The sequence below is a fragment of the Zonotrichia albicollis genome, chromosome 2 (assembly GCF_047830755.1).
Source record: "Zonotrichia albicollis isolate bZonAlb1 chromosome 2, bZonAlb1.hap1, whole genome shotgun sequence".
In the NCBI taxonomy this organism is placed as follows: domain Eukaryota; kingdom Metazoa; phylum Chordata; class Aves; order Passeriformes; family Passerellidae; genus Zonotrichia; species Zonotrichia albicollis.
In genome coordinates, this window is record NC_133820.1 from 35,087,743 (window position 1) to 35,115,226 (window position 27,484).

Below are 27,484 nucleotides of genomic sequence, written 5' to 3' on the forward strand. Positions count from 1 at the left end.
ACAGGGAGCACTTGTGCCTCGTGATGCTTGGGAAACACCTTGTCCTGTGACCAAAGGAGCCCTGCACTGCTGAGACTGCAGCAGCAGCAAGCCCCAGGTAGCTTGTGGCTGTGCTGGGGACCACTGGCTGGTCATAGCACTGGCCCCTCCTGTCTGCTTTGAGCCAGTCTCCCATGTGAGAAAATTGCAAGTTTGGAGGCTATGGAGGGCGGAAAACTTCTGTAGGCATGTATTTACTGCCATGTTTATAGCTTCTTGGCTTTAAATACTGCATTGTGTAGGCTGCTGACTTAACTGCCCAAGGACTGCTGCACAGTAGCAAATTGAAGGTGAGAATACAGGAGGGGAGCAGAGAAGGGAAAGTTAAAGCAGCTCTGCCTCTTTATTAATATCTCTTCCAGGTTATAAATACTTGGAGCATTTATGTCAGGACTCTAGAGGACGTCATTTATCTCCTGATGAAAAAAACCTCAAGGTTTTTTTCTGTGGTACTGGACTGTTTCTTAGTATAGAGGTTCAGCCTTTTAAATCTGGATGGAGTTCTCCTGTGGAAGGCCACCCTCTTCCCTCAGAGTTGGAGTGAACCAATGCTGTATGCATCAAATGCATCAAGTCCCTTTGTGTCAACTCAGACAGAGTTACTGTTCATCACAACTAAACCTGCAAGCCTCTTTATCTTTGAAACCAGCAGCCTCTCTGGGTCCTTTGATCTCTCTCAGTCCTTCTCTAGCTAGGAGGAGGACAGCTTTCCTAACCCCCTGTGAACCTCCTGCACATAAACACAGTCTAGGTACAAAGGTGTCAGTAATTTTGGGCTGCACAACCACAAACTTCCCAGCACCTTTGCAGCATGAGGGTTTTTGATCACTTGTGCAGAATGCAGGTGGCCACAGACATGCCAAGGAATGGTTTTACCATCACTACTGTGGGTGCATCCATGGCCAGTGACTCACAGAAAAGTGATGCATCCAGTGCTGGCCTTGAAGCATGCCCTGTGTCTGTTACTCTTCTTTCAGACAGCCAAGAGAGGTCTGATCTATAGGAAATTAATATAATGTCACTCTGGTGTCATTGTTGGGATGAGGTGTAAAAGAATAGGAACATGTAGACAAAAGGTACGTTTGTAGGATTGCCTGTGATGAGTTTCAGCTTTATTTTTGACATGTTCAATCTTGAATGCTTTCCCAGAGAGGTCAGCAGACCTGGTTGGAAATTCCATGTGCGTGTCTTACTGCACAGCATGTCTAAACTTGAGTATTTTTCATCCATTTTCTTGGATCCCTTAAGTCATCCAGGTGCCCTTCCAGCAGTCTTGTGAACCATGGGAGTGAAGCCCTGACTGATGGATAGGCACTCAGGTGGGAAGCAGAGACCAGTGTTTCCCCTCACTTGCCCAGTGCCACTAGGCACCCTTGGCTTCAGGGCTGGGATCAGCTGGTTTGCCCTCAGATCTTTGGCCCCGGTTTCTGGCTCCTCATAAGCACTGTAAATGCCACTGCAGGCTTTCAGGTGAGGTGGGACTAAAATGCATGGTACCAGAGCTGTTGGGTATTGCTCACTGTCTTGGAGGACTACTTTCAGCCTGGACCTTGTCTTTGTTTCATGTGCCCAGGTAATTGCATGTGTGTGGTGCAGGAAGGTGTCCACTGAACCACACAGACTGCTGTACTTACACCTGCCCAGTTCTGCAAATCCTATTCTACATGAAAACATTTTGAAGGTGTGAATTTCTCATTGTTTATCCACCCTGGTGGTGGGTCTTCCTGCAGTAGTTCATCCTGTTGGCTTCACTAGTGCTTGCTGATGGGCTCAGTTGGCCTGTGACTGATGATCATGGGGTATTTGCAAATGGTGCCACATTGGCACTGCTACTTCTCCTTCTCTGTTTACTTAGTTCTTGGCAGCTGGATGTTTGAATGTTTGCTTGACAAACACTTTCCCTAAGTTTCTGATTTCAGAAAGTTTAGTCTGACAAACCCCAGTGAATTATCCTGTTCCCTGTTGTCAGTGGTATCTGTCTCCCTTAAACACATTATTTTGTGTGCGCTGCAAATTCATATTTTCCTCTTGTTGCAATCAGCATGCCGCTCCCTGTTTGGTTCAGTTACTGAGGCAGCATCCCCAAGATGCTGACATCTGTATTTTAGTAATCCAAAAATCCTGGGGCTACCAGGAAGCAGTAGAGATAATAACACTACATACCTGTCTAGCACCTTTCTATGAGAATCTGAAATTATCTGACTCATGTTCATCTCGTTACTGCTTGTACCAGCTGGAGTTTGCTGTTCCTGTTCTTGCAGCCTGGAAAGCTGAGACACAGGGTAGGGGTATATTTTGTCCAATAGAGGAGGCAATTTCAGAAACGTGGCATCATAACCTCCAAGACTATGAGTTTCTACCCATCTCTGTCTTGCTAATTTGCCTCCAAAAGGGAGAGAGATCGGAGTGGGGTGGTTGGTTTTGAGCAATGCTTTATTTGCAGTGATCCGTGGCTGTATTAGGTGTCTCAGTAAATTCCACCCCAAAACAAAAAAGCAATCACAATATTTCTCCAGGGTAGCTACTTTCCTTGCCCGTGATCAGGGGTCCATAATGTAGTTCTCAGGAAGAAAACTATCCAAATACTGTCTCTTGTTGTCAGTTTGGTGGTTTGGAGTGATGCTGAGGGACAAGTGTTCACGGCTGGCCTGGAGAGGTTAAAGTCCTTACTGTGTTTCAGGGATGGTAATGAGACTTGTGAAAACATGTCTGCAGGTGTCTGGGTGGTCAGGCTGGGCTGTTAATCCATCCAGCTGCTGGCCTGTTTTGGACAGGGTCCAAGACCAGGTAGGACACTGCTGCTTTTCTTACAGCCTCCAAACACAGTTGAGGACCTTCCAAGCAAACCCGGGCTGGTTTATGGTTTTGGGTGGAAACCACAAGCAAACCACGTCAAATCACTGGATTCTGCCCCAAACCAGGCAGAGTGCATATGTTTCTGTTTCATTTTGCTTGGAGGTGATTGGGAGAGGGAGGAAAACCTGCATGGGTCCAGTGTTGATGTAAAGCCATAGATGATCTATTCCTAAAGCCTTCCAGTGCCATTCCCATGGCTAGACCAGACAGATGAAGGCAGAATAATAAATAATACCCGAGCTAACATCTCCTGGGAGCTTGGATTTAAGAGGAGGGATATTTTGTCTGAAACCCTTCCAGAAAGGGACAGTTGGGAGAGGGATTAATGTAAATGTGGACCTTCAACATATGTAATCTCAGCCGAGGTGATGGGGCAGTTGGGTCAGGGTTTCCTGTGCTGTGGGGCCCTGAAGCATAATGTGCAATGGAAATATAAACCCTAAGAAAGAAAGAAAGGGGGAGAATTGCATGCCCCGGGGGGTAAAAGTGCATTTATTTTTCACATGTTGCATCAGAACCCACTAATTTTTGCCCAGGAGGGAGGGCAAGCACATGCAAAAACGGTTCAGCTTGCTAGGCAAGGGGTGTGGAAGTGTGATGCCAAACAGCTCAGGAAATGTGCCTGTAGGACTGTCCCCCCCTCTAGTTCCACGCAGGGCACAGGACCCTGCAGCAGGCATGTGCCAGGGCTTTGTCCGGGAGTTGCGCTCTCCCCTTGAGCCCAGGGCACCCCCGGCTCCCCAGTCTGTCCCTCTTCTCTCATGTGCTTTTATTCATTCTGCAAACAGCGTATGCCAAATCCAACTTCACAGCTGGCTCTGCTCCACGTGTTTGTTTTCTGTGCCTGCACGGCGCTCGCCAGCTCCGCTTGCGCCACGGCTCGGAGGTGGAGGCAGCAGGGGGAGAGCAGGGCTGGTGGGGAGGGAAACGGGAGCAGGCTGCTGCTTGCCAAGCCCTTATTTATTTAAAGCTTAAGCCTGTTTGAGAGAGCCTTTTTGGAGTGAGGGGTAAGTGGCAGGAGTGGGATGCGGGGGAATGGAGAAAGTAAACTGTGTGTCAAGGAAAGCAAACTTTACAGCTGGAATTGCTGCTGATGCTTGTTGTGTGAAAGGCCTGGGGAGGGGCCTTCGGCACTGATCTGGTGCTTCTGGTGTGGGTTCGAGTGTGAATGGGCAGCAGTGACAAGTGGGGAGCCAGGGGCAGGTCTGTGCTGTGCCCATCCTCAGAGGCGTTGCTGCTGCTTGTCAAGCCTGGCTGTGGCACTTACTGGTGTGTCCTAGGAGCTGACTGGGACACAAGCAGGTGAGTCTCCCTTCCCAGGCTCGGAGGCAGCAGCATTTTGGCATCCTTTTGTTATGGAGCATCCCCTTGTCTACAGAGAGAAAACTTATGGCAGCCCTGCCCATCTGTGCAGGGCGACCTGAGCTCTTGCTTCGTCTCCTGCTGTGTTTGGCTCACTGTCCTCAACAGGACCGTCATTTTTGGAGAGGCATGTTTATTGTTGTGCTGATAAATGGGGCAAATCACATGCAAACACAACCTTTAAAAAAGCCTAAACAATGCAGCCTTCTCCTCTTCATCTCTGGGGAGAGGGGAAATCTGTAACCCATCCTTAGACCCCACTGTGAGTGTGTCCCCCATGATTTTTCACCTCAGGGTTGGCCCCATGGGGTTTTGGAGCAGTGTGGCAGCTGCTGATCATGGCACAAAGTAGGGCTCTGGCTCAGCCCATCTGGGTTCTGGCACTCGGTGCTGATCCCTGCACCCCACCTTAGGCATTTAGCACAAGCTGAGCATTTGCTATGGTCATTTCTGTCCCTTTGTTTTGCTAGCCTTGAGCTTCCTCTTGTGTTTTTTGGAGTAGTGACATGTCTTCCAGTGGAAATTTGTCCCAGCAGAGAGTTCTAGAGGTTCTTGACCTGCTCCCATAACGAAAATTATTATTGTTAGTGAAAAGCAATTTAGTGACAGCTATGGAGAGTAAAAACTCCCATTTATTCTCAAATTTAGGAAAGAAAAAAAAATCCCCAACTTTTAAATACCGTCTTCAAAGGACAAGAAAAATGGGCTTATGCTCTTTTGCATCCCAGCAACAAGTCATTGCTGAAAGGAGTGCAAACTAGAAGGCAGTTTCTCTTTATGGTGGTGATGGGGATGTGTCTAAAGCCAGCCATCTGGGGATTAAACTTTGTATTGACGTTACTGGCAAGTACTTTGTCCTGTCTCTTTTGTGTGCTCTTCTGGATTTTGATGTTTACTGTGTTAAACTAGCCTTGTGCTTGTTAATGCAGTTTCTGGGCCTGCTCCCATTGAAGTCATGGCAAAGATCAGGCTGATTTTGGTGGCAGTAGAATCAAGTCCTCTGTTATAATCCAGGGGATGTGTTGTTTTAGCAAGTATTTCTCCTGTGCCACTGGCTTAGGTTTATGATAAGCTTGGCTAGTTTTTGCTGCAGCAGTTGCAGGCACCCTTGCTCTTCAAGTACATACTGGAAGAAGGCTCAGAGCCTAGGAAAGCTACCCAAGTCTCTGCTCTGCCAATAGGAAAATTTCCCCATAGCAGCTTCCCCCAAGGAGGGCTTAACAGTGCCACTGGCAGTTTCTGTGAACTTTTCTGGTTTGTGGTTTGGGTTTTTTTTATTCATGTATTTGTTTCACTCTATTACTGTTTCTAATTGAACATGGACAAGATTTTTCTATTGTTCCTAGACAAAGATTATTTGGATTTTTTTTTTTTTTTTTTTTAGTTTGACACTTAAAGGTATCTCATATTTAGGCATATGAAGATGTGGGCTGCTCTTAAAAAGTGCCCATAGCTGCTATGTCTGGCTTGTGATCTATTCTGTGAACAAGAGCTTCTGAGTCTCATTTTGCAGGTGGCCATAGCTGATAGACACTGAAATGTGCTTGCTCCCCGAGCACTCCTGCTGTGCTTCATGCAGATGCTGACTGGTGGGGTTTGTCCCCCACTCCTCTGTGCTTTGGTTCATGTTATACAGAAAGAGGAGTGTTTCAGCTGGTGGTTATCAGCATGAATGGATGCTGGGATATTTATTGTCTGTCCTGTTGCAAGCCTGACCCCATCATGTGACAGAAACAATAAAATAGAGATGGGTCTTTTCAGGGCAGCTCCATGTCCCACCTTTGCCATGATTTGTGGTCTTCCTTCCCATTCTTGGCCACTGCTCTGGCTGCAGGGAGGCCATAGGGTGATATTAGGTAGCCCAGGGTTTGGGGTTTTTTAGCGTTGCTGCGTCATCAGTGGCAAAATGGTTGTTCTGGTCAACATCTTGATGTCCTGTAGCCAGGGAGTGAGAGTTGCCTGTGTATGTTCCCCAAGAGCTGCTGGGGAAGCGATGGAGAGTGAAAACAGCTTTGGATAAGAGCATCCTGAAAGGAGTGCAAACTAGAAGGCAGTTTCTCTTTATGGTGGTGATGGGGATGTCTCTAAATGCCCATTTTGGACATTTAGATGTCCATTTTTCCATGGAATTCTCGATGGAGAAATGCTGTTTCACTGAGACTAGGGCATGCTGCAGAAGTCTTAAGCTTTTGTCTCAGAGCAGCAAGGAGTTTCTGGTGGAGAGCAGGAGTGGTTTTTCTGCTATTCCAAGCAGACCACATTTAAATTAAGTGGAAGAGTATCAGCTGGGGAGAGAGAATTGTTTGAGAGGTGATGGTGTGAGGTGACAGCCCCTGCTCAGAGGAAACCAGGAGAAGGACTTGAGCCTGGATATGCATCTGGCGAGTGAGCTATGGCATTGCCATGTCCTTGCCCTGAAGCAGTGGGGACAAATACAACATGAGGAAATCTGCCAAAATCCAACTCCTCTATTTCTTCTTTCTTGACCCTGTCATCTAAATTTAATTTTCCTGCTCTTTATTTTCTGTCACCTTTATTCCACACTTCCCTTTAGTACCTCTGAGGGCTTTTGCCCGGCATCACTTCCCCTACATCTGCCAGGCCTGCCTTCTCTCTGACCTCTCCCTAACCCAAGAGGCAATTAGAATCTCAACATCAGAGTTCAAAGTTTGGGGTTTTTTTGTTTGCAAAGGATGAGAAGGGAAAAACAAAAGCAGTGCCCTGAGTAATTTAAACTACCCACAGGCACATCTGTGCCTGTGTGATGACAGCTCCTGGTGGGAACTGCCCATCGCTCCCTGCACCCTCCTCCACTGCAGCTGCTGACTGGAAGGGAACAACCTGAGGCCCAGCTCATGCTGGTGTAGGATTCAGAGTGGTGAAGCCCAGACCAGAGCCAGCTGCATCAGTTGGCACTCGCCACCCATCCTGTGGGTCCCTGCATCAGTTGCCAGCAGAGCCATTCTCTGGGCTTTTCTTGTCCAGATGTGCATTCTCACTTATTCCCAGCTCTCTCTATTACATGCTTTTCCTCTTTGTCCAAAGAGCAAAAAGGTACGGACAGGTAATTTTTTTTTAGTGCTTGTATCAAGCATCCTAAAATAACTAACTCTTCTACCCAATGGTGTGAAGTCTAGAGGACAAGGAATTGTTCTTCTGTGTTTAGTACAGCATCTGACTGCATTGACACTGATCTCCAGCTTTAGTTGTGATGGAATGATAAAGCAAGTGTTGTTTTGATGTGGCAAGAGAGAATGCTTCAGGCAAGCAATACAGTGCACTAAATCCCTTTCTTCTGAGACTGAAGGTGTGTTTTCACATCATAAAGGTATCAGTGGGTGACCCCTTTCCTGATGCCTCCTCTGAAATATTTCTTACAATGAAGATTCAGTGTTGTTCCATAGCAAAGCCTCAAAAAAGGAAGACTTTGTTGCTGCACATCAGCTGAGTTTATCGCAGTTGTGAGGAAAAGTGAAAACACACTCCAGGGCAAATAACTCATCACAAGTGTGTTACTACATTGAGGTGGTTTTCAAGGGGATCCTGACCCTTTTTTCCTGACACCAGCCTTGGCAAGAGAGTAGGTTGAACTGCACCTCTGTGGGGCCTTGATCTCTCACGAGCTTGATAGCAGCCATTCTCCTGGTTCTGTGCCATTTGAAAATCAAGCTCCTGAATGCAAGGCCTGCACCCATCTCTAAGGGCTGCAGATGTACACCCCTTTCAAGATTCCTCAGCTCCCTAAACTGGGACCTTAGCTGCCAGGCGGGAGAGTGGATCAAGAATGAGAAGGATGGAGAGTGCTGAGGAAAAGCTGGTGTAAAACTGTGGCAGCTCTCCCAGTTTGGGAGTGATTCTGGACTGAAAGGTTTTGATTGGAGACACAGCCTGTCCCAGCTACGGGGGCAGCCCTGGCAGCTGCTCCAGAGCCCCTTTCTCCCGGCACACACTTGGGAGAAGGAGCCAGAGAGCAGCCAGTAGTTCCAGGCTTGTTGCAGCAACAACATCTGTTTCCTAGGTGCACTTTGTTTCTGAAGAGGCTGTGCAGCACGCTCCATCTGCGCCCTTCTCTTTTTTTTCCTTTTTTTTTTTCTCTTTGCCGCTTGTGCTGCGTTCGGGGCGGCCCTTAGGGGAGGCCGGCGCTTCCCGGGAGGACCCTGCGCCAGCTCCGTGCCAGCGCTGCCTGTCGGGCTCTTTGCACCCGGAGCAGTATTGTCAGCATCTTGACAGCTGGCCGGCTGCATGCTTATTAGTTACTACTTTCCTCTTGCCCTCCACCTCTCCTTCGCCTCCCTAACCACCTCCACCCTCTCCCTTCCCGTTCCTGCCCCATCGGCTGGCCAGCCCTTCGGGGAGCCCCCAGCCTCTCCAGATTAGAGCTCTCCAGGGACTTCGTCCTTTTGAAAGGAAGAAAGAAGGAGGAAAAAAAAAAACCAAAACAGAAGGAAAAAAAAAAAAAAGGAGGGGGAGAAGGAGGGGAAGAAAAAAATTTATTAAAAAAAAAAAGAGAGAGAGAGAGAAAAGAAAGAGGGGGAACAGAAGAATGAAAACAGACCCAAGGGGCAATAGTCCCTCGAGCCATTTCACTGCATTACAATGAATATGGACTCTATTAAGCTCCGTTCTGCCTGTTAGTGTTTCCCAGGGCAACACAGCTCCCATATGGCAAGCATGCAGCAGATTAGGGTAGGCCTCCGGGCTTCATTGAGGGCCCGAGGCTTGACTGGCAGTTGAACCCCATCCTTCCCCCCCCCTCCTCACACTTGACACTGCCTGTGTTTATCTAAAGCAAAAAGGGCCCGGGTGGGAGAAGGGGGCATTTGGGGGGTTATTGTCCCGGGCAATGGGAGAGGGCAGGGAGAGGGGTGGGGGGGTGGTGAGGGAGGGAGGTGGGATGGAGGAGAAAAGGGGTGGGGGGGCGCAGCCCCTCATGCATATTCAGGAGGTGTCTTGAATGGGCAGAGGAGAAATAAAGCAGATGGAATTCATGTTAAAGAACAGCCACAATCGCCCTCCAAAAACAAGGAGAGAAAAGCGGGCAGCCTTAAAGGAGCGTAGGGAGCAGCGTTTATCCAATTAGCAGGGTTGTCAAATTGAATTTACTCAGAATGGAGGGGGAAGCCGGGGGGGTGAAAGAGGGAAATTAAGTGTCTAGGGCATGGGGGGAGCATGATATTGAAGAAAGGAGGTGGATTTTCTTTTTTTCTTATGCTTTAGCCTTGTCTTTTCAAGGACTGAAGCTGCTTTCAGGGCACGCCAAGGGGCAGCAAAAGCCAGTGTGTATACTCTGTTTTAGCACAGGGCTCCTCTCCCGGTAACTGTGGAAAAAAGGACGTGTACCTGTGGGGCAAGGCCATCCTTGCATCTGTAGCCTGCCTGCACTAGAGCTGTCCCCAGCTGACAGGTCCTGCCACCCTGGGACTGCCATGCCACAGGCAGTGCCCGAGGTGAGCCTCACCCACCGCGGTGCCACTGCTGTGGGGACACTGGGGAGCCCGTGGCAGGTGTGAGCGTGGCATTTCTTCTTCAAGCAGCCTCACGCTTGCTGGCTGATGAAATGCCAACGTGAAGGAGTTTGCTGGGTCTCAGCAAAGTCAGCCTGATCAATGCCAGCTGGAAAGTGGCGCTCAGTTCAGAGGAGCTGTTGGATGGAGAGCTGCCAGAAACTGCAGGCCTTGGGTGCTCAGGGATATGAGCAAAAGTCAGACAGGCTATGAGAAGGCTTTGCATCCTGTTGCTAATTCAAAGCCAGCATGCCCAGTCCTCTCCCTGGTGATGCTGCAGGCTGTTACGGAAAGAAACTGCTCAGGGAAGTAGCTTCATCTTGAGGAAGACAAAAAAGTTACAAAGATGTTTGCTGGTTTGGTTTGTTGCTGGTTTGGTTTGCATGAGCAGTTCTGTTCAAGGAAAAGAGATGTTTTCCCTGCAAGTTTATTTTTTAAAGAGGTGTCTGTTTCTCAGGACTTGCTTGAATTAAAACTGTGATTCTTTTTAGGGTCACCCAGTTGCAGTTTTTAGGAAAACTCACTGATCTCTAGTGGTTTCGCCATGCCAGGTTTTATTCTGGATATTTTCTTTCTGAGTATGAGCATGAATTTATCCCAGGCTTTCTCTGTTGTGGCTTTTTGATGGACTCTTGGAGCTCACAAGCAACTGCTGAGAGAGTCTTTTTGCCTAATCACTTTAGAAAAGGGAGAAGGCGACCCTCTCATACAGTTAGTCAAGAGCTATGTTAAAAGAGCTAATGCACTCTGAAATCAGCTCTCAGTGCTACAAGAGGGAAAAACAGGCAAGCTTTTATCCCTGTTTCCACAAACACTGTGCTCCCTCCTTGACTTCAAACACAGTGGTATAATATTGGTTTCTGCCTTTCTGCCCACTCCTGATACCAGCTTTTTCCCATTTGGGATCCTGCCACTCCCTATGGCATCTGCACACCCATCCCCATCAGCTGCCCATGATGTTCTGTGGGAGAGGAGCTTCTGTCCTGCACCAACCTGTCCTTTTCCCAAACCATTTCAGAGAAAATGAGCCTAACTTATCTGTGTGAAATTAATACTTTGAAATGGGGACAGGGGTTGGGTAGAGGTTAATTTTGCCAGGATGTTACTGTTTGATGGGTCAGGGAGAAGCAGTCAGGGATGTCCAGACTGCTGTCCATGCCCAGGAATCCTGCAGGGACTTTGGAGCCGATCTGCCCAAAGATGTCACCTGGACAGTATTTTTGCACCTAGAGGATTATACAGTTGTACAGTGGGATTTTTCAGAGGGGGTGGAAAACATTCAGCATCCAAGAACAGCTTGCATGATGGGGTGGAGGTTCCAGTCAGAGAGCTTTTGATTTCCAGCCCCACTTGCCACTGCTTTACTGGATAACCTTGGGCCAGGTTGGCTTCCTCCTCTAGCCCTCAGATTCCTCAATTTGTAAAACAAAGGGGTGCTGTTGCCCTTTTGTTTTTCACGGGGTTTTTTTCAGTGGTTTTTGCTTTAGGCAGGAAAAAACTACTGTGTTGTATTAAAAAGTAATGATTACAAGTAAAATTGGCTCATAATACTGTGTAAGACATTGCTTTTTCTGAAAAGCTGAGGTCTCAATGTATGAAACAGAGAGCTGGGAGCTTCACTGTCCCTACTTGACCTGCTGGAAACAGAGAGCAGCTGCAGTGAATTCTCCAGCGTCACCCAGGGTATCCCCAGCTGGTAGCGGGACTGAAGTTGCTGCAGCCTTTCCCTGGGTGCAGAGCAGTCCTTGCCCCTTCCCGCTGTTCCTGCCTTGCAGGAAGGAGTTCCCAAGGTCCATGTGAGTGACACAACCCCACCCCACGCTGCTATGTGCGTCGGTGAGTGCGCACAGCACCCGGCCTGCCTGGGCATTCCCGCAGCCTTCCCACCATCCGTGCCTGGGATGTGTGCTGCGGGATGCTGCCCCGGAGCTGGGGCACGGGCTGGTTCCTATTTGGGAGCCTTGTAAATTACCGGCAATGTGGCAGTAACAAGGGCTGCTTGGCTGGCCCTTGTTAAGCAGGAGGGCGCTTGGGGCTGGGAGCTGCATTTCCTCAGTAAAACCTTCAGTTTCTAATCAGCAAACACCTCTCCTGCGGCCTGTGCTTAATTCAAGTCCCTTTTTCCTTTCGAGATTTGTCACCCCCCCGCGCAGGCGAGGGCCTTTCTTCCCTTTTATATCCTCACCTCTGGTTTTCCTTTCTCGCTCCGCTGCCTTTGCCGTGCCCTCCGCCGCCGTGGCACAGCTGGGGCCGCAGGCAGGGGCCTCGCTGGCCTTAGGTGTGTGGTGGGAAGCTGAGCCGACAGATTTTACACCCCCACCGCCCCTCCTTAACTGATTAAGCTCTCGTTAATTTTGTTCTCTTAATGGCCCCTCTTTTGATTTACTGGGCTGTCTGAAAGGGAGTTAGAGCTCCACCGACAGGAAATTGTTATTTTAACCTGGCAGGAAAGAATTTAAAATAAATAAACAAACAATTTTTTTTGTTTTCCCTCCCTCTCGAATCTCTTTAAATTACTTTCACTCTTTCTTTTCCTAGATAGCAATTAAGCAGGAGCTGTCAGGAGTGGTGTTATTGGTGGCTGCAGAAGTGCTGCAGCCAGGGACACTCCACAAGGTACCTGCCTTGGGGAGAGGAGGTAGCAGAGCAGGACCCTGGCATGCAGCAGCTCTGCAGCCCCTGGTGCAGCCTCTGGGAAGTCAGCTGGGGTGCCTGGGGTCTCCTCCACTTCCCACCTCTGCCCTCTTTCCCACTGCAGTCCACTCTGGTGCTGCTGGCAGGACACGAGGCAGATCGAAAGCTGCCTGATTAATAAAGTTCCTTGTTTTGCACTATTGCAGCCTACTTAAGGACAGCATTTTCAAAAGAGGTCAGCTCCCATTTAGGCATCAAAGTAAGTTGGTTGCCTATTCAGGAGTGCTCAGCATGTCAAGAACTGAATGCTTTTGAAAATCTGGCTTCAATTGTAAAAGCTGAGAATTTCAAAATCTGGCCCCAGATCCTAATAGTTCTTTTGGAATTGATGTTTTCATTCATTTTCCTCATTATTTTTATGCTGGCCATTTACTTTTTGTACTTCACTCAGCTGTGAAAGAAATGGCCACATGTCCCTATTTAGAGCTTGTACTCTTGCCTGGAGGTTTGGGGAGGTACCATGCATACACTTGTTGCAACACACCTTCTCTCCTCATTCTCTGCTCAATACTGTTCAATCTGCCTAGTGCTGTGGCCAAATTTTTTGAGCTCCCCTTTTTTTCTCCCCACCTATTGCTCTTCATCTTTTCACAGACCTGGGGGCAGCCAGTTCAGTCACTGCATCCCCATGTGCCTGGGTGGTCCTAGCTCACGAGGGGTCTCATGCACAGTTCTGTGCCTTTGGCTTTGCCCTTCTGGCCAGAGGCTCTGTGCAACGCAGAGCTGCAGGGAGGTCTGGTTGGGAATATCTTTGCCTACCCCCTCCCTCAGCCTGGGCTCCAGGGAGCAACTCCTTTCCATCCAGCATTTTTCCAGCCTGCTGCCAAACCCATCCAGATAGGGGGAATGAGTCAGCTTTGCTCCATAGGCTTCCAATGCTGAGGAGCCAGACAGTAAGTCCGACCCCAAAATGTTTCTTCTGCATCAGTGAAAGGCTTTCCATCTCCTGTAAACATTAGGGTGTGAGGTGGTTTTAAGCCTGAACTACCTCAAAGTCTTTTCCAGATGAGTGTAATTAGTGTGACTGTAACTTGTGCATCAGCAGTGGTGTCAACACTGCGTGTTGTGGTATGGACAGACCCAGGGCACTTTTACAGCCACCATCACTGGGGACTCCCCGTGGTGGCTGTGGCATAATGAAGGGTGCTTTGGTGGCTGTCTTACATGGAGAAATAAACTTGAGCAACTCAGATGGGTCTCCAAGTCAGTCACTAAAGTATCCTGATTGACGCAGAGCTGTCAAGTCACTGTGTGCTGGTTGGTGGGGGAAATTTTGAGACTCTTCTTAGGTGAGGAGAGTGAACACCAAGAAGGATGAGGTGTGTGGGAGGGAAGTTGCTGTCTTGTCTCTGGCACTGGAGGTTACCCACAGGGATTTCCACATGTAACAGGGCTGTGGCCTGCAGTAGCTGGAGTATGGCCTAGTGTTCTCTCTGGATGCCTTCAGGAGATGTCCAATGTCTGAACTCCATCCATGCTCCTGGATGCCTGGAAGCCACATTGGGCCATGCCAAGCTTGACTTAATTTATTCTGCCTCTCTGTAGGGCTTGTCATCTTGGCCTCACAGCCACTATACCCATGTTTCTGTAACTCCTGTAAAGAGCTACCTTGGGCCAGCCAGTGCCCTGGATTCATACTGGCCTGCAAAGGGCCGTGTAAAGATGTTCTTTGTGGCCTTTCCAAACTCCGGCAGCATGTGTCTTTGCTTGATGTTTCTTCCTTTTGAAATCACCAGCTCTGAGGAAGTTTTTCTTTCCTCTTCTCAACTTCATGTGTCTCTTCCATGACTTCTCCTTCAAGCAGAGCTCTGGGATGTGGTGGGGGGAAAGGACAGCTTGTGAGGCTGTCAGAGGGACAGCCCAGTTTGCAGAGAGGCATGCAAGCCAGCCTGCTGGGTTCTTGCTGTTACAATGTGCATCCCAGCATGCTGGCCATGGACATTGCCCTGTGCTGCACTTCTGCACCTTTGCTGTCACCAAAAGCCAAACAAAGTAACTTGAGAGTAGCTTGGTGATATTTCCCCAAATATGTGTGGTTTCCTTGCTAGCAGTAATCAGCCTTGCCTTGAACAATTCACCAAGCATCTCAGGGGGAGTATGTGTCAGTCCTTACTTCAGGAGTTAAGAGGTTTAATTTTGGGGGTTATGCTTGAAGGAGCTTGTGCCCTTTTTTGACTGAGATGGGTATGGAGAATGCATGCTCAAACAGGTGATAGCTCAAGCAGTGACCATGGTGGAAGTAGGAAATACCACCCTGCAGAGTCAGGTGCTCCTGAGGATGGTGAATGTGGCTAATGAGCTGTTTGCTGCAGGGGGGGCAGGCAGTGTCACTGCTCTTTGGGCTGGCTGCCTTGGCTGCTTTGGGTTTGGTCTTGGGCTTCTTCCCTGCAGACATGCCACGGGAGCAATTCTGCAGTGCCCTAAGGTTGCAGGTCGTCTTAGTGCTGCAGCTGAAGGGAGCTCAAAATCCTATAGCTGCATTATGATGCCAGTAGAGGGAAATCTCCTCTTGACTTCAGCCTATTGCCTTTGATTAAAGATGAACTCAGTCTGACATCTGAGGTGTCTCTTGGGGCCACTGTTGAGGTCTTTAGTCCCTCTGACCTGGCTTGTCTGCTTTAGTGTTTGTTCATGGGTCTTCAAAGCAGCTGCTGCAATGTGCAGCTCTTCACAGCAACCTGGGTTGTGACAGGTGGCCTTACATTTCTAGTTTTTTGGGGCTAGTTGACACTTTCAAGTATGAACCTGGTGGTTTGTGTAGAGTTAAAATAGGTAGTGTGTTTCAGGCAGAACAGTTAATCTGAAGTATTTTCATAGGTTGAGTCTCTTAGTTAGAGTGGACTTGTACTGCTCATTTACTTTAGTGTTCAAAATAGAATATATTCCAGACATAGCCAAGAAGTGGCAGCAACACTCAGTGGATATCTTCAGTGACACTTTGTTGGAAATGTTTGTGTTTTGCTCCTGAAGATTGCCCGGTGTGCATCACTGTCAATCACTGTGCCAAGTACAAAATGGGGCAGGAGACTGTGTGTCTGTGTGTGCCTGTGTGCTTAGGCTGGGATGTCTTGGGAGACTCCCAGCTGTGCCTGGGGGAGAGCCTGGAGAAGAGAAGTGATTGCATCAGCATCTGTAGTCTCCTCAGGCCACTGGCTTGGTGATCTGGCAGTTTAGGGATGTTGGTAGAGAAGCCAGGCAGGGCTGCAAAGCAGAGGGAAGCCTGAGGGTTTCATCCATCCTGTCTCTCTTGTCATCCACAGGAATCCACTGCCACAAATCCACTGCATCCCCTGCAGCAGCTTATGGGACCCTTCCCTGGGCAGCCCAGGTCACAGCACATGGGATGGCAATGACACGTGGAAGGAAGAGGCCCATGTCCCCCGTCCCTTGCCTTGTGCTTGTGGCTGCCAGCTGTTTTGCCAAACTGAGTGAGTGTCTTTTCTTACCCATTCTGGTTTGCCTCAGTGCTGTTTAGCGTAGCCATGCCTCACAGACAAAGAGGTTTCCTCTCTCTGCTGTTCCCTGAGTAGCCTTGACTAAAGGTCTGTGGTTTCAAACCCTCTTCCAGAGGAGGATACGTTTGGAGTCAAACATTTCTCTCAGGCGGTGCCAGGAAGAAATGGGCTGAGGTTCATCTCTAAAAGTTAGGGTGGGTGTATGAGGTCTCCATGGGATGGTGCAACACAAGGAAAGGCCATTTGGAATGGAAATAGTACAGCACTGCAGCTTTTTCCTCTGTCCATTCTATTGCTGAGTCTCACAGAGCTTTCTTATTCCCGTTTTTTCCCTCTGTGCAGGTGAATCTCTGCAGGTCACAGTGCAACCTGCCTCTATTGTCCAAAAGCTTGGAGGCCCAGTCAGCCTGGGGTGTGTGGTGGACCCCCCCCGAGTGAACCTCACCTGGAGACTGAACGGGAAGGAGCTGGCTGGCTCAGACGAGGTGCTGGGAATCCACATGGAGCGAGGGAAGCTCAGCATCACGGCTCTCACCAACCGCACCGTGGGGCGCTACCAGTGCATCGCTCGTGTGCCTGAGGGAGTCATTGCCAGTGTCCCTGCAGTGGTGACCTTAGCCAGTGAGTAGCTTTAGCTCTCCGACAGCCCCTGCCTTGCTTGGGCCATCGCTCACACATCTTGAGAGCTCATTCATTCTTGCTTGCTCGTGCTGCCATCAAGGGATGACTCCTTTGGCATAGGCCCTTTTTGTAGCATTTTTGGTCATGGACTGGCTGACATGGTGTGGCCCAGTCTGACCCAAGCTATCCTCCTGCTGTGTGATAGGCTGCAGATCTGTCCTTCAGGGAGAAGTTTTTGCAAGACCAGGGAATGCCTGAGCTGGGGGGTTTGGTTTCCTGACAGTTAGGCTGCCTTCTCTGGTTCCTAACTTATTGATGGAGTTTATAAGTAGTACCTGCTGGAGCTGATGGCCCAACTGCTGCTGGGGCTGATGCCTGCACAGGGTCAGTGTGTGCTAAGTTTTACTGCATTCTTGAGACACAGCTCTGAGCAAGCGACTTTGCTCCTATTCCTGAGCTTACGTGCTCCTCACTGCTGCCCTCTGGCACTGGGAGACATGTGCATGGCCAGAGGTGTCTTAGGTGGGCAGTTTTTCTTACAAGCACCTGGTTTTGGCCAGATGTTGTATGTATTTGGGCAGAAGGGATTGTATCTGCATGCATGTGAGAAAGAGCAGTGGAGGGCCCCACCTTCTCAGAAATCCACACAGTGTTTGGTGGAGCAAGTGTGTGCAGAGGAGGCTGCCATTGCCTTGAGTGACAGTCCCTGAGTGTAGAAGGGGCTTCATCTTTCCCAGAAAAAGGGACTTTGGGGCTAAATCTTAAGAAAATGAAGATGTGAAGATGTTTGTGCAAAGTGGGGCCTGGCTTTGCCTTTAAAGCCAAGAACTATTGGCTTGTCACTGTTACATTAATCAGGAGTGAAATGTTTAGGCCAGACAGGGTGGGAGGAGGAGGAGGCCAGGGAAGGCAAGGAGAGAGTTGCTGAACTCTGAAGCAGGGTGGGAGGGGGGGAGTTGTCACGGGGCTGAATCTGTTGGGGGATTTGGCGTGAGCCCCATGCTGAGATTAAGTTTCGGAGAACACATTCCAGAGCAGAAAGGGGGCTGTGTGTGCTGGTGGCCTGATAAAGAGAAGGAGAAGAGGGGAAAGGTGGATGGGATTACCAAGGGCATGGTTTGAATTTAGGAGAGCAGGGTGTGCACAACTCCTCAGCCTGATCAGCTCCTGCTTAGCTGATCCCCTTTTCTTTTTTCACTCACATCCCAGCCCACTACCACCAGCTCTGTCTTATGGGAAAAGTATGTCTGACCTATCTGACTGCTTTAGCAGGGAATGAGGGACAGGTCCTAAGGCACCAGAAGGCCCCATAATGTCCTTCAGGATGAATTAAAGCCTCTGAGTAGTGCATCAGCCCTCTCCAGGGGCCAAATCACCTTTGCCTAGTGTGTGCAAAAGAGAAGGACGTGGACATCGCTGTGTCCCTGTCGTGGCAAATGCAATTCTGAGAGGAAGTCAGGAGCACCCCTCAGTGGAGCTCACAAAACTGGAGCCAGAGGCTGGATGATCAAGCAGCTAATCCATTGTGGAATACCCCTGTGCTGTGCTGTGCTGCACGGGTCCCTCATCCTCAGGGGTAGCTGGGGATGGCAGAGGCTGCATCCCACACACCTGGATAGCCTCGGGTGATAGAGAGCACCCAGATGGGGAAGATATAGCAGTCAGTGAGTGAAGAGAGAGATAGGGCATCCCAGTGAAGGTGTGGGACTGAAGGTGTGGGAGGAGAATCTTCTGGAGGGGTTCAAATAACCAGTCTCATGTTCATGAGCTGGAGTCTGCTTGCAGCAGTGGTGTTGCTCTGAAAGAACAGGGAGCACCACGTCGTGGTGGGACTGAGTTTGAGAGCTGTGGTAGCAGCTGTGGCCCAGGCTTTCTGTCCTGCTCCAGACCTCCTCTATAGGACCTTGCTCAGAGCTGATTCAGTGGTGACTTTGGTGCAAGGAAAGCCTCTGGCAGGTCAGCTTGCAGTTGATAAATCTCCTCCAGATAACCTTCAGGGCTGAAAGAAAACCCTCTGAAAGTCTTAGTTCCATCCAAAAATTATGGGGTAGCAAGGGGAAAGTGAAACTGGAATGTGTGAATGAAAGCGGTGGGGGGAAGGAGGGTGATGGAAACATTTTCAAGGCTTGGGTTTATTTTGGAAGAGGACCTGGAGTCATTGGAAGAAGTGACTTGCTAGGTTTTGAGGAGTGTAGGTAAAATTGTCTGGCCAACTTTTAGGCTATTTCCCCTCCTTTCTTTGGGGCTTGTTTGAAGGAAGGAGTCTGGAATACCCCAGGCTCTGTGTGCCCGGTGCCCTGGGGCCTGGTGTGCTTTGCTGACTGTCAGCAAGCAGATAGCCATCACTGCAGTGCTGGCAGCCACAGTGTAGCCCTGGGACTCACACCTCCAGATCTCATCTGAGCCGATGAGAGTGATGCTGAGGCCAGCTCTCTTCCCCCTGGCTCAGAGTGCTGGTTGGAACTTGCATTTAATTTCTCCAGCAGAGATAAAATAACTGTTGTATATCCAAGAGGTGGAGGGAGGAGGGATTTGCACAAGGGAAAGATTTCACAAAGTGACAAATGGAGCAGCACTTCAGGCGTTACTTGGGCACCACTAAGTCCAGTTAGAGATGAACTGGAGCTCCACAGCAGCTGGAGCACCTTGGCAGCCCATGGCATGTCAGTGCAGGTCACACCTACTGATCGGTGCTGGCCTGATTGTGGTGCACAAGATCAGCCCTGCAGGCCCCAGGGCAGCACTGCAGTCTGGGACAGCTTGTATGGATAAAACAGGAGTATCCCTGGTTTTCCAAACCAGGCTTTAAGCCTTGGTATGAGTGAAAGGTGCAAAGAAGAAATGTTTTCTGTGCCTGATTCTAGGTGGCAAAGTTGCCATCCTTCCAGAAAGCCCTGCCCCAGCCCCTCCCTGGGCAGAGATGCTGTATGTGAAAGGCACAGCTGCAGTGGGCTCTGGTGGGGCTGAGTGATTCCACCATGGACTTGTACGTGGTGCTGAGGGGTGGTTCTGTAACAGCTACAGGCTTGGAAGGTTCTTCATGGAGCTCACAGGGGCTACTGAAGTGCAGGGCTGGAGCAAGGCAGATGAGCAGAGGTAGCTGTGTAACTCCCAGAACTCATCTGTATGCATAGAAGATCAGGGCATCAAACACAGCAGCAAGCCTGACCTGGATAGACATGATATTTGAAAACAAAACAGAAAAATAGATGAGGGGTGCAGTAAAAAAACTTCACGTGTTCCAGTGTCTCTGTGGTGTGGGATTGCAGGTACCTGTGTCCCAGGAATGCAGTGGGCAGGGGTGGCTCATTGCCCTGTTCCCTCCATCAGTGCCATGGGTGAGGTCAGTCCTCGGCCTTGTGGCAGCACGTGTGGGAAGCTGGGCCTCAGCATGTGGAGCTTGTGGGCAGTGACCTTGCACGGGGTCGGGCTGGGCATGCCCCAGGAATTTGCAGCTGCTTTCTGAAGACAGCCCCATTCATTTTCCTTCACTAGGGCCTCTCTGCAGATACTCCCCAGAGGGAGGGAGGGAGGGATGGAGGGAGGGAGGGAGGGGGGCAGAGGATAGCTGCCTGTTGGAAAAGCATATGCAGAGCAGGCACAGGAGCTCTGGTCCCGGGGGCAGAGGAGATGTGAGGAGGGGAGAGAAGGAAAACACAGAGTTTTGTGAACTATCGGAGCTGTGGCATGAGGACTGAGATGGCCCAGGGTGGGGAAGATGTGCTGGGGCAGGTATCAGTAGGCTGGAGTCCGTGGGGCTGTGCCTGTCTCAGCAGGGTGGGAGGAATCTGGTGATGACAGCACCAGTGCCCAGGCTCCTGTGGTGCTGGCTGGATGGGGAGTGAGAGCCATAGCCCTAGGCTGCTCTCACAGCTGAGGGGGGAACAGTGGAAGGTGCCTGCCCCCAGCCTGGAGGACCTGCCTATTCCCCTTCCCTCCCTTTCCTCTTTCACCCTTCCCTATGGCAGGGAAACCTTTTACCTTGGGGCCATCATTTCATTTACTATTGCTTCTTCTCCAGATTTATTTATGGTCTCCCATTCATTTAATCAGCTCTGTCTTGCCTGCCTCATTGCTTGGCCCCCAGCCCTGGGACTCAGCTGGTTTCCCTCCCCAGTGACAGCAGCACAGTTGGCTGCAGGGCTGCACCCCAGTTCACCCCATCATGCCTCGGAGCCGGCTGCAGATGGACATGAGCAATGGCCTTTGGTTGCACTCCCTCCTAAACAAAAAAAGGGGGGGAAAAGCCCTCTTGTCCCAGCACGGCTGGGATTGGCAGTGCTCAGTCTGTCTGTCCGCAGCACCTCCCAGACAATGGCTGGGAGATGAGGATTTGCTTCACTGTGGTCAGGCGTGTCTTTTAAGGACAAGAACATGGGCTGGCACGCCGGGTGCTGCCATGTGAGAAGGAAAACCCAGCCAGTGAGAGGGGATGTGGTTTCTCCCAGCTGCAGTGGTTGTTAGACTCCAGTGCAAATTGCGTGTTAGATGTGGGGCCTGGCTGCCGCTGACTGTGCAGCTGAAGGGGCAAGTGCTGCATATCCCCCTGGCATGGATCCTGTCCTCCAGCCCTCCCTGCTGGTGGGGGACATGCATGGTCCCCCCACAACTCAGAGGCAGCTTGTTTGAACCCCCCAGGACGAAGCTGGTTGTCCCAGCTTGGCACTGTGCCCTCTGTTTTGCTGTGCTGGGGCCAAATGCAACAGGATGTGTGGGGGAACTTGTCCCATGCACAGAGGAGGACGGGGGTGACCCTGACCACCCCTCACCAGCTCTGGCTGATCCATTGGCCCTAAAGGATGGCTCTACATGCCCATACCAGTGGTGAGCGGGGCAGTTGAGATTGCCTGTGGCCAAAATCCACTGGCAAGTGAACCAGTCTTGTTCTCTGTGGGGAAGCAGGAATTTAGGAGAGTAGTTTGGCAGGAAGCTCGTACACTTGGCATATGAGAAAGCAGTTTGTCCCAGTTCTGCTATTTCTCCCCTCTCCCCTGCCAGCTTCACTCTGCTTCTCCAAAGGCACCTGGTTCTTGCTCCCCCAGCCACCCCAGGATCCCTTCCTTTCCTCTGTTCTTTCCCCCTTTGTCTACAGTTCCACCCCTTGTCCCTCACTTCTGGTCTGAGGGGAAGCCAGGAAGAGCTGCAGCTCCCCACTGTGGGGCTGCACCACGCACAGCTGTGAGATGTGGGCCGAGCCACCATCTGGGGGGCTGCCTGGGAGAGGCCCCCATGTCTGCCCAGCCCACAGCCATCCCAGGGGGTGCCCTGGCACAGGGTCATCATTTTCCATCTTCAAGATGGCTCTGCTATGCCAGGACCTTGGGTCTGCTCTTCTTCCAGGCTCTTGGGCCCCTTCTTCTCCTCAGGGCACGTGTGCACGTACACGTGCTCGTGTAAGTGTGTGTGTGTGTGCAGATCCCTGCCAGCATTGCTGGAGCCTGTGCCTTGGCTCCAAAATCTTAATTTGGCTGTGATGAATCCAGACCACCAAGGCGCACATTAATTTTCCTGATGCTCGTTTATATTTTGTTGATCGGCAAAACATGCGCAGTGTGGGCAGGCAGACCCTGGGCTTTCGCCACTTCACCTCTTTCCATTTCTGTGCTCTCACTGTTTTATTCCTTGATCAAATATAAAAAGCAAAGAGGAGAAAATATCCATCCTTGTTCCCTGCCCTAGCAGTAACTTTCATTGGAGGGGGAGCGTGAGGCACTGCCAGCTTTTCACAAGTTAAGAGTTAACTTTCATCTGGCTTTAATATCCAATGGAAACATGGCTCCCCTCCTCAGCTTGTCTTAAAGGATTAATCACATTACTGAAGTTCACCCGTATCCCTTCTTTTTATTATTTTTTTTAATTGAACAATGCCAAGAAATTCCAGAAGTATTAAGCGTGTTCATTGCAAATCATTTTTATGACATTGCAAAACCTCCCCTTTTCTTTTCAACCTCCCCCCCTCCCCTCAGATCTGGGCCCGGGACCGCTGGCTCCCCCAGCAGCCGCCCGACAGCCCCTCCGCACCGCGCTTGGGGAGGCTTTCTGGATGCCGTGCCAAGAGAGCTGGTTTTTATTTAAACTCCATAAAGGATCTTGCTTTAATCAGAAAGTCTGCTTGAGAAATTTCATGTCACTTTTCCATGACTGTGGGTGGGAGAAGCTTGGAGCCAGAGTTGTCTTTTGCTCTTGGAGCGCTGCTGCTTTTCCCAGAGAACAAGCCCTGCATTTTTCTGCTGGCTGGGGCTGCCAAGGGAGGCTGCCTGCCGCCCGCCCACCGCCAGCCCTCCTGCTGCCCCCCGACCCCAAACTGCCCGAGGGCACGGGTGCCACGTCCTGGGATGGGTTCTGGGCCCGAGGGAGCTGTCGACAGCATGAGGCTGTGCCCTGGCTTCAGAATGCAGCACACTGCATTAGAGTGGGGTCTGATCCAGAATTAGGGCATGCCATTCAGGAGATCTGTTAGCCCTTGATCCTGGGAAGAGGCACTGACCTGAGCCTTGATATGACAGTGTGACCTGTCACCTGTGACAACAACCAACTGCGGGATGTGCTGTTTTCACTAGGGGTGGTGAACAGCATTGGAAAAATGCACATGAGGGACTTTTTCCCTAGCACAAAACTTCCTCCCTCACAGCACAGGTGTCTGAGACAAACTTCAAGCTTGCAGTGCGTCCGCAAGATTTGCCATCGTGCCCAGAGAGAATGGAAACCAGTTTTCTCTCTGAAAAGTTTGATGGGGCCAGGTTGGCATATTCCCTGCCCTTCCAGATCTGTGGGGTTTTGCTGCAGTCCTGTCCTCCTGCTTTAAAAAACAGGGAAAAGAAAACAAAAAGTTAGGCACCCCATCTTCTTAGTTCCTGTGCTTCCAGTCCTGCTACCCACATCAGCCCAGCCAGGGTGGGAACTCGCATCACAGCATGGGCAGAGGGATGTGGTGGGACAGGGTTTTCACAGCTGCTTTAGGGAAGGAGCAGCTGTGCCATGTCGAGGAGGAGCTGGTTTTCCTTGCAAGTCCCTGTTCTTTTAACTGGAGCTTGGGCACACGTGTGGTTAACCAACTTCCAGCTGCAAGATATTTGATTGGAGCAAGAGTGCCTGGAGCAGAGGTGCTGATTTCTCAGGTGTGGGAGGAGCTCAGGGAGCATCACACACTTCCTCCCACCTGGCATCTTGAAGCAGGCTGGGCGTCCTGAGTTATGATTACAAAGTCAGCTTCTCAGTAGCAGGACAGCAGCCATGTGTGAAATAGCAGGCGGCAGAAGGACCATTTTTGGCTGCCCTTCAGTGCTGCAGTAAGTTGGCTTATTTTTTACTCTCAGGCCAGGATTTTTCACACCCAGTTTCCCAGCCCTGGAGCAGGCAGTTTCTCCAGAAGCTGTGTTTTAAGTTCCTCATTTTGTAGGGAAAAGGGGGGGCGGGGAGGGGGAGTTGTGAAAGGAAGCCAGTTTCCCTAGCTGCTGGGGTCACAGCGGTCCTCTGCCGGCACCATGAGGAAGCAGCCCTGAGTTCATGGGGAGAGCAGGAGCTGATGCTGAGATGTTTAGCCAGCCACTGAGATGCCTTGTCTTCTGCTCCCTTGCAGATCTCAAAGATTTCAAGTTTGACGGCCAGCATGTGATCGAGGTGGATGAAGGGAACACAGCCGTGATTGCCTGCGACCTGCCCGAAAGTCACCCCAAGGCTCAGGTCCGCTACAGTGTGAAGCAGGAGTGGCTGGAGGCGTCCCGAGGTGAGTGCACAGAGGTCTGTCCCAACAGGTTCCGCCACAGGACTCTCAGTTTCACCCTTCCTTACCAGCAGTAGCTGTCCCTACCCGCTGCCTCCTTGTCCCTTTGCCACCTGTCTGAACACAAGTTACTTCAGGGTCCCTGGCATGGTCTCCCTGATGTCCATGCTGCCTGGGACATCATGGTGTTTTCTTTCCCCCTTGTCCACCTTTTCTTCAGGACGCTGCATGTGTTCCAGGAGGCTGGACAGGAGTATTATCTTGTGATCATGTGCCACTTTCTCTTCTCTCTCTCTAGACAATTATCTTATTATGCCATCTGGAAACCTTCAGATCGTTAATGCCAGCCAGGAGGATGAGGGGACTTATAAATGTGCTGCCTACAACCCTGTGACACAGGAGGTGAAAACTTCAGTCTCCAGTGAGAGGCTCCGTGTGAGACGTAAGCCATTCTCCCTTCGCCACACATCTCCAGCTCTGAGGGCTATCTGGTACAGCTGGTTTCCTGTGTGAACCATTATCAGTTGCTGAGAAAACTCCTTTCCAGCAGCAGAAGGCCCCAAGGTCTGCTCCTGGAATATGTGTGTGCAGCCCTGGGGTTGCCATGCTTCCTTAGGATTGGTTCTTAGTGGTAGGCGGGCAAAGGCTCTTAGCCTTTTGGCAAAGTGGCTTTGGTGTGTGCAGAGAACCCTTAGAGAATGTCCCTCTGGTCCTGCATTGCCATTTACCATCCCAGCAGAGAAAACAGTGTGCCCTACCATTATCCCTACTTACCCACTGCACAGGGTGCTCTCCCACCACCCACCTTCTTTCCCACGCACCTCCTTCCTCCGTCTCTCCTCCCCAGGCTCCACAGCGGAAGCAGCCCGGATAATTTACCCTCCTGAGGCTCAGACCATCATTGTCACCAAGGGCCAGAGCCTGATCCTGGAGTGCGTGGCCAGCGGGATCCCCCCGCCACGGGTCACCTGGGCCAAGGATGGCTCTGGCGTCTCCGCCTACAACAAGACGCGCTTCCTGCTCAGCAACCTCCTGATCGACCCCACGAGCGAGGAGGACTCGGGCACCTACAGCTGCACCGCTGACAATGGCATTGGGGAGGCCGGCGCCGCGTTCATCTTCTACAACGTGCAGGTGTTTGGTGAGTGCTGCCATTGTTTCGTGAAGGACTTGGACATCTCATCTTCTTCTAGGGGAAGATACTAGCACTGAAGCACTCTTCTTCTCTCTGGACAAACCACAATGTAATGCAAACCCCTACTTGTGGTTCCAGTTTCCGGGAGACCAGACTAATTCTTTCTTCAGGGCTGTAGTTCCTCCTTCTTGGCTCCCACCATGGGCTGGAGATGATGGATCCTCCTTTCCTCTGCAGAAGCTCTTATCCTGTCATTTGTGGCACTGCTTTTGTTCTAATACTTTCTAATGGAAGTCTGATTGCTTTTTAGACATATTTGACATTGGCATAAGGAAGACACTGGAGTGTCTTTGTTTTGTTCTGTTTTTTGTTCTGTTGTAGGGAAGCTCTATGTAGAGTGGAAAACATAAGGGATACTACACCTCAGATATTTCTACCACACATAACTTACCAGTCTCACAATTTTTAGGGAGATTAGGCCTATGTTTCACAGATTGCATTTCATCAGGTGCCAATGTGGTGTTGTGGCACAAGCACAGTCTTCGCAGAGTAGCATTTCAGCTCAGAAAAATGGGACTTGTAGATGTCTGATGTCATGTGAGAGGGCAGGTGGCCTTGGGCTACCTCCCTTTGCAGCTTATGTGGATGCTGAAGGGGAGGGGCACTGAAGCAGACCCATGTGGGCCCCCACAAAGGGAGTAGTGGGACTTTAGGGTAGGAAACAATCCATCACTCTGCTCTCATCCCTGCCAGAAGGAAAGTGCAAAGCCATGACCGTGCCATGCTCCCAGCCAAGTGGTGCTCAGCTGTCTGTGTTTGTTCCTCACACAGAACCCCCGGAGGTCACCATGGAGCTATCCCAGCAGATCATTCCGTGGGGCCAGAGTGTCAAGTTCACGTGCAAGGTGCGAGGGAACCCGCAGCCCTCGGTGATGTGGCTGCGCAACGCGGTGCCGCTGTCTGGCAGCCAGCGGCTGCGGCTGTCACGCCGCGCGCTGCGGCTGCTCAGCGTGGGGCCCGAGGACGAGGGCATCTACCAGTGCATGGCCGAGAACGAGGTGGGCAGCGCCCAAGCCATGGTGCAGCTGAGGACAGCCGGCCCGGGTAAGCCCCTCTCCCCAAAGCCATGGCTGTTCAGTCACAGCCCAACAGACAGGACAAAGACGCAGAAAGGAAGTCGGGGTGTTGCCCCTGCTTCCTATTTAACCTGCGCTGCCTCTCTGCCTGAGGTCTCCATATCTCCCTGTGGGAACACGTGACACCAGTTTTGCTTCTAAGGGTGGGGCCATGAGTGCACATTTGGGTGATCTCTACACAAGAGACACAAGACAGCTAGGTGTAGTGCCTCACCCCATGGCTTAGCTCTGTCTCTGAACTTGCACTGAGCAAGAGCTTAAAAACTGAGTTTACCTGGAGTAGGAGAGGTACTACCTGATTCCTTGGACCCTGTTGTACTTACACAGTTCAGATTACCCGAGGAACTGCAGAGAGACAGAGAACCCTGTGGTTTATAGCAGGGGAAGGAGGGATTGTTGCCAATACCTTTTTGAGTGGTACAGCAGGCAGCACCACACAAGGGGCTCACAGCTCTGTCTTAACCACAGACTGGGATAGGTGTTTACCCTGCTGTGATACCTTGTCTTCCAGGAGCTCCACTCAACCCTGGGCAAGATGCCCAGCTGGACTCAGCTCAACCTCCAACACCACCTTCCGGGGACAGCGCCTTAAAGCTGCCCTTGGATACAGCTGGACTGCCAAAGCCTGGGACAACCCCTCTAGCAGCATCTCCACAGTGTGCAGCCAACAAGGGGCTGGTGACTCCAGCCGAAGCCCCCATCATCCTCAGTTCTCCACGGACATCCAAGACAGACAGCTATGACCTGGTGTGGAGACCCCGGCCTGACAGCAGAGCCCCCATCCTCTATTATGTGGTGAAGCATCGCAAGGTATCCCTGTTTTGCCCTGCTCCCATCTTCCCTCTGCACCATTCCTTGGGTGGGGTGGTGGCCTCACCACATGTTTCATGCGTTGTGGGCAGGGGCACCCATCGCTCACTGGTGGCACTGGTTAGTGGGAGCTCCTGAGCTGCAGCTTC

At 50.8% G+C, this 27,484-nt stretch overlaps 1 protein-coding gene across 2 annotated transcripts in view; it reads left to right on the forward strand.

Moving 5' to 3' along the window:
* Positions 1-27,484, forward strand: part of BOC (BOC cell adhesion associated, oncogene regulated) — a 54,684-nt gene that overhangs the window by 15,901 nt on the left and 11,299 nt on the right. For both annotated transcript variants that reach the window (XM_026792864.2, XM_014266432.3), the window contains exons 2-8: positions 15,716-15,883; positions 16,253-16,531; positions 24,111-24,257; positions 24,553-24,696; positions 25,102-25,395; positions 26,221-26,493; positions 27,037-27,335. In XM_026792864.2, coding sequence (XP_026648665.2) covers positions 15,799-15,883; positions 16,253-16,531; positions 24,111-24,257; positions 24,553-24,696; positions 25,102-25,395; positions 26,221-26,493; positions 27,037-27,335 — 1,521 coding nt within the window. In that variant the 5' untranslated portion in view covers positions 15,716-15,798. The remainder of the gene's footprint in view (positions 1-15,715; positions 15,884-16,252; positions 16,532-24,110; positions 24,258-24,552; positions 24,697-25,101; positions 25,396-26,220; positions 26,494-27,036; positions 27,336-27,484) is intronic.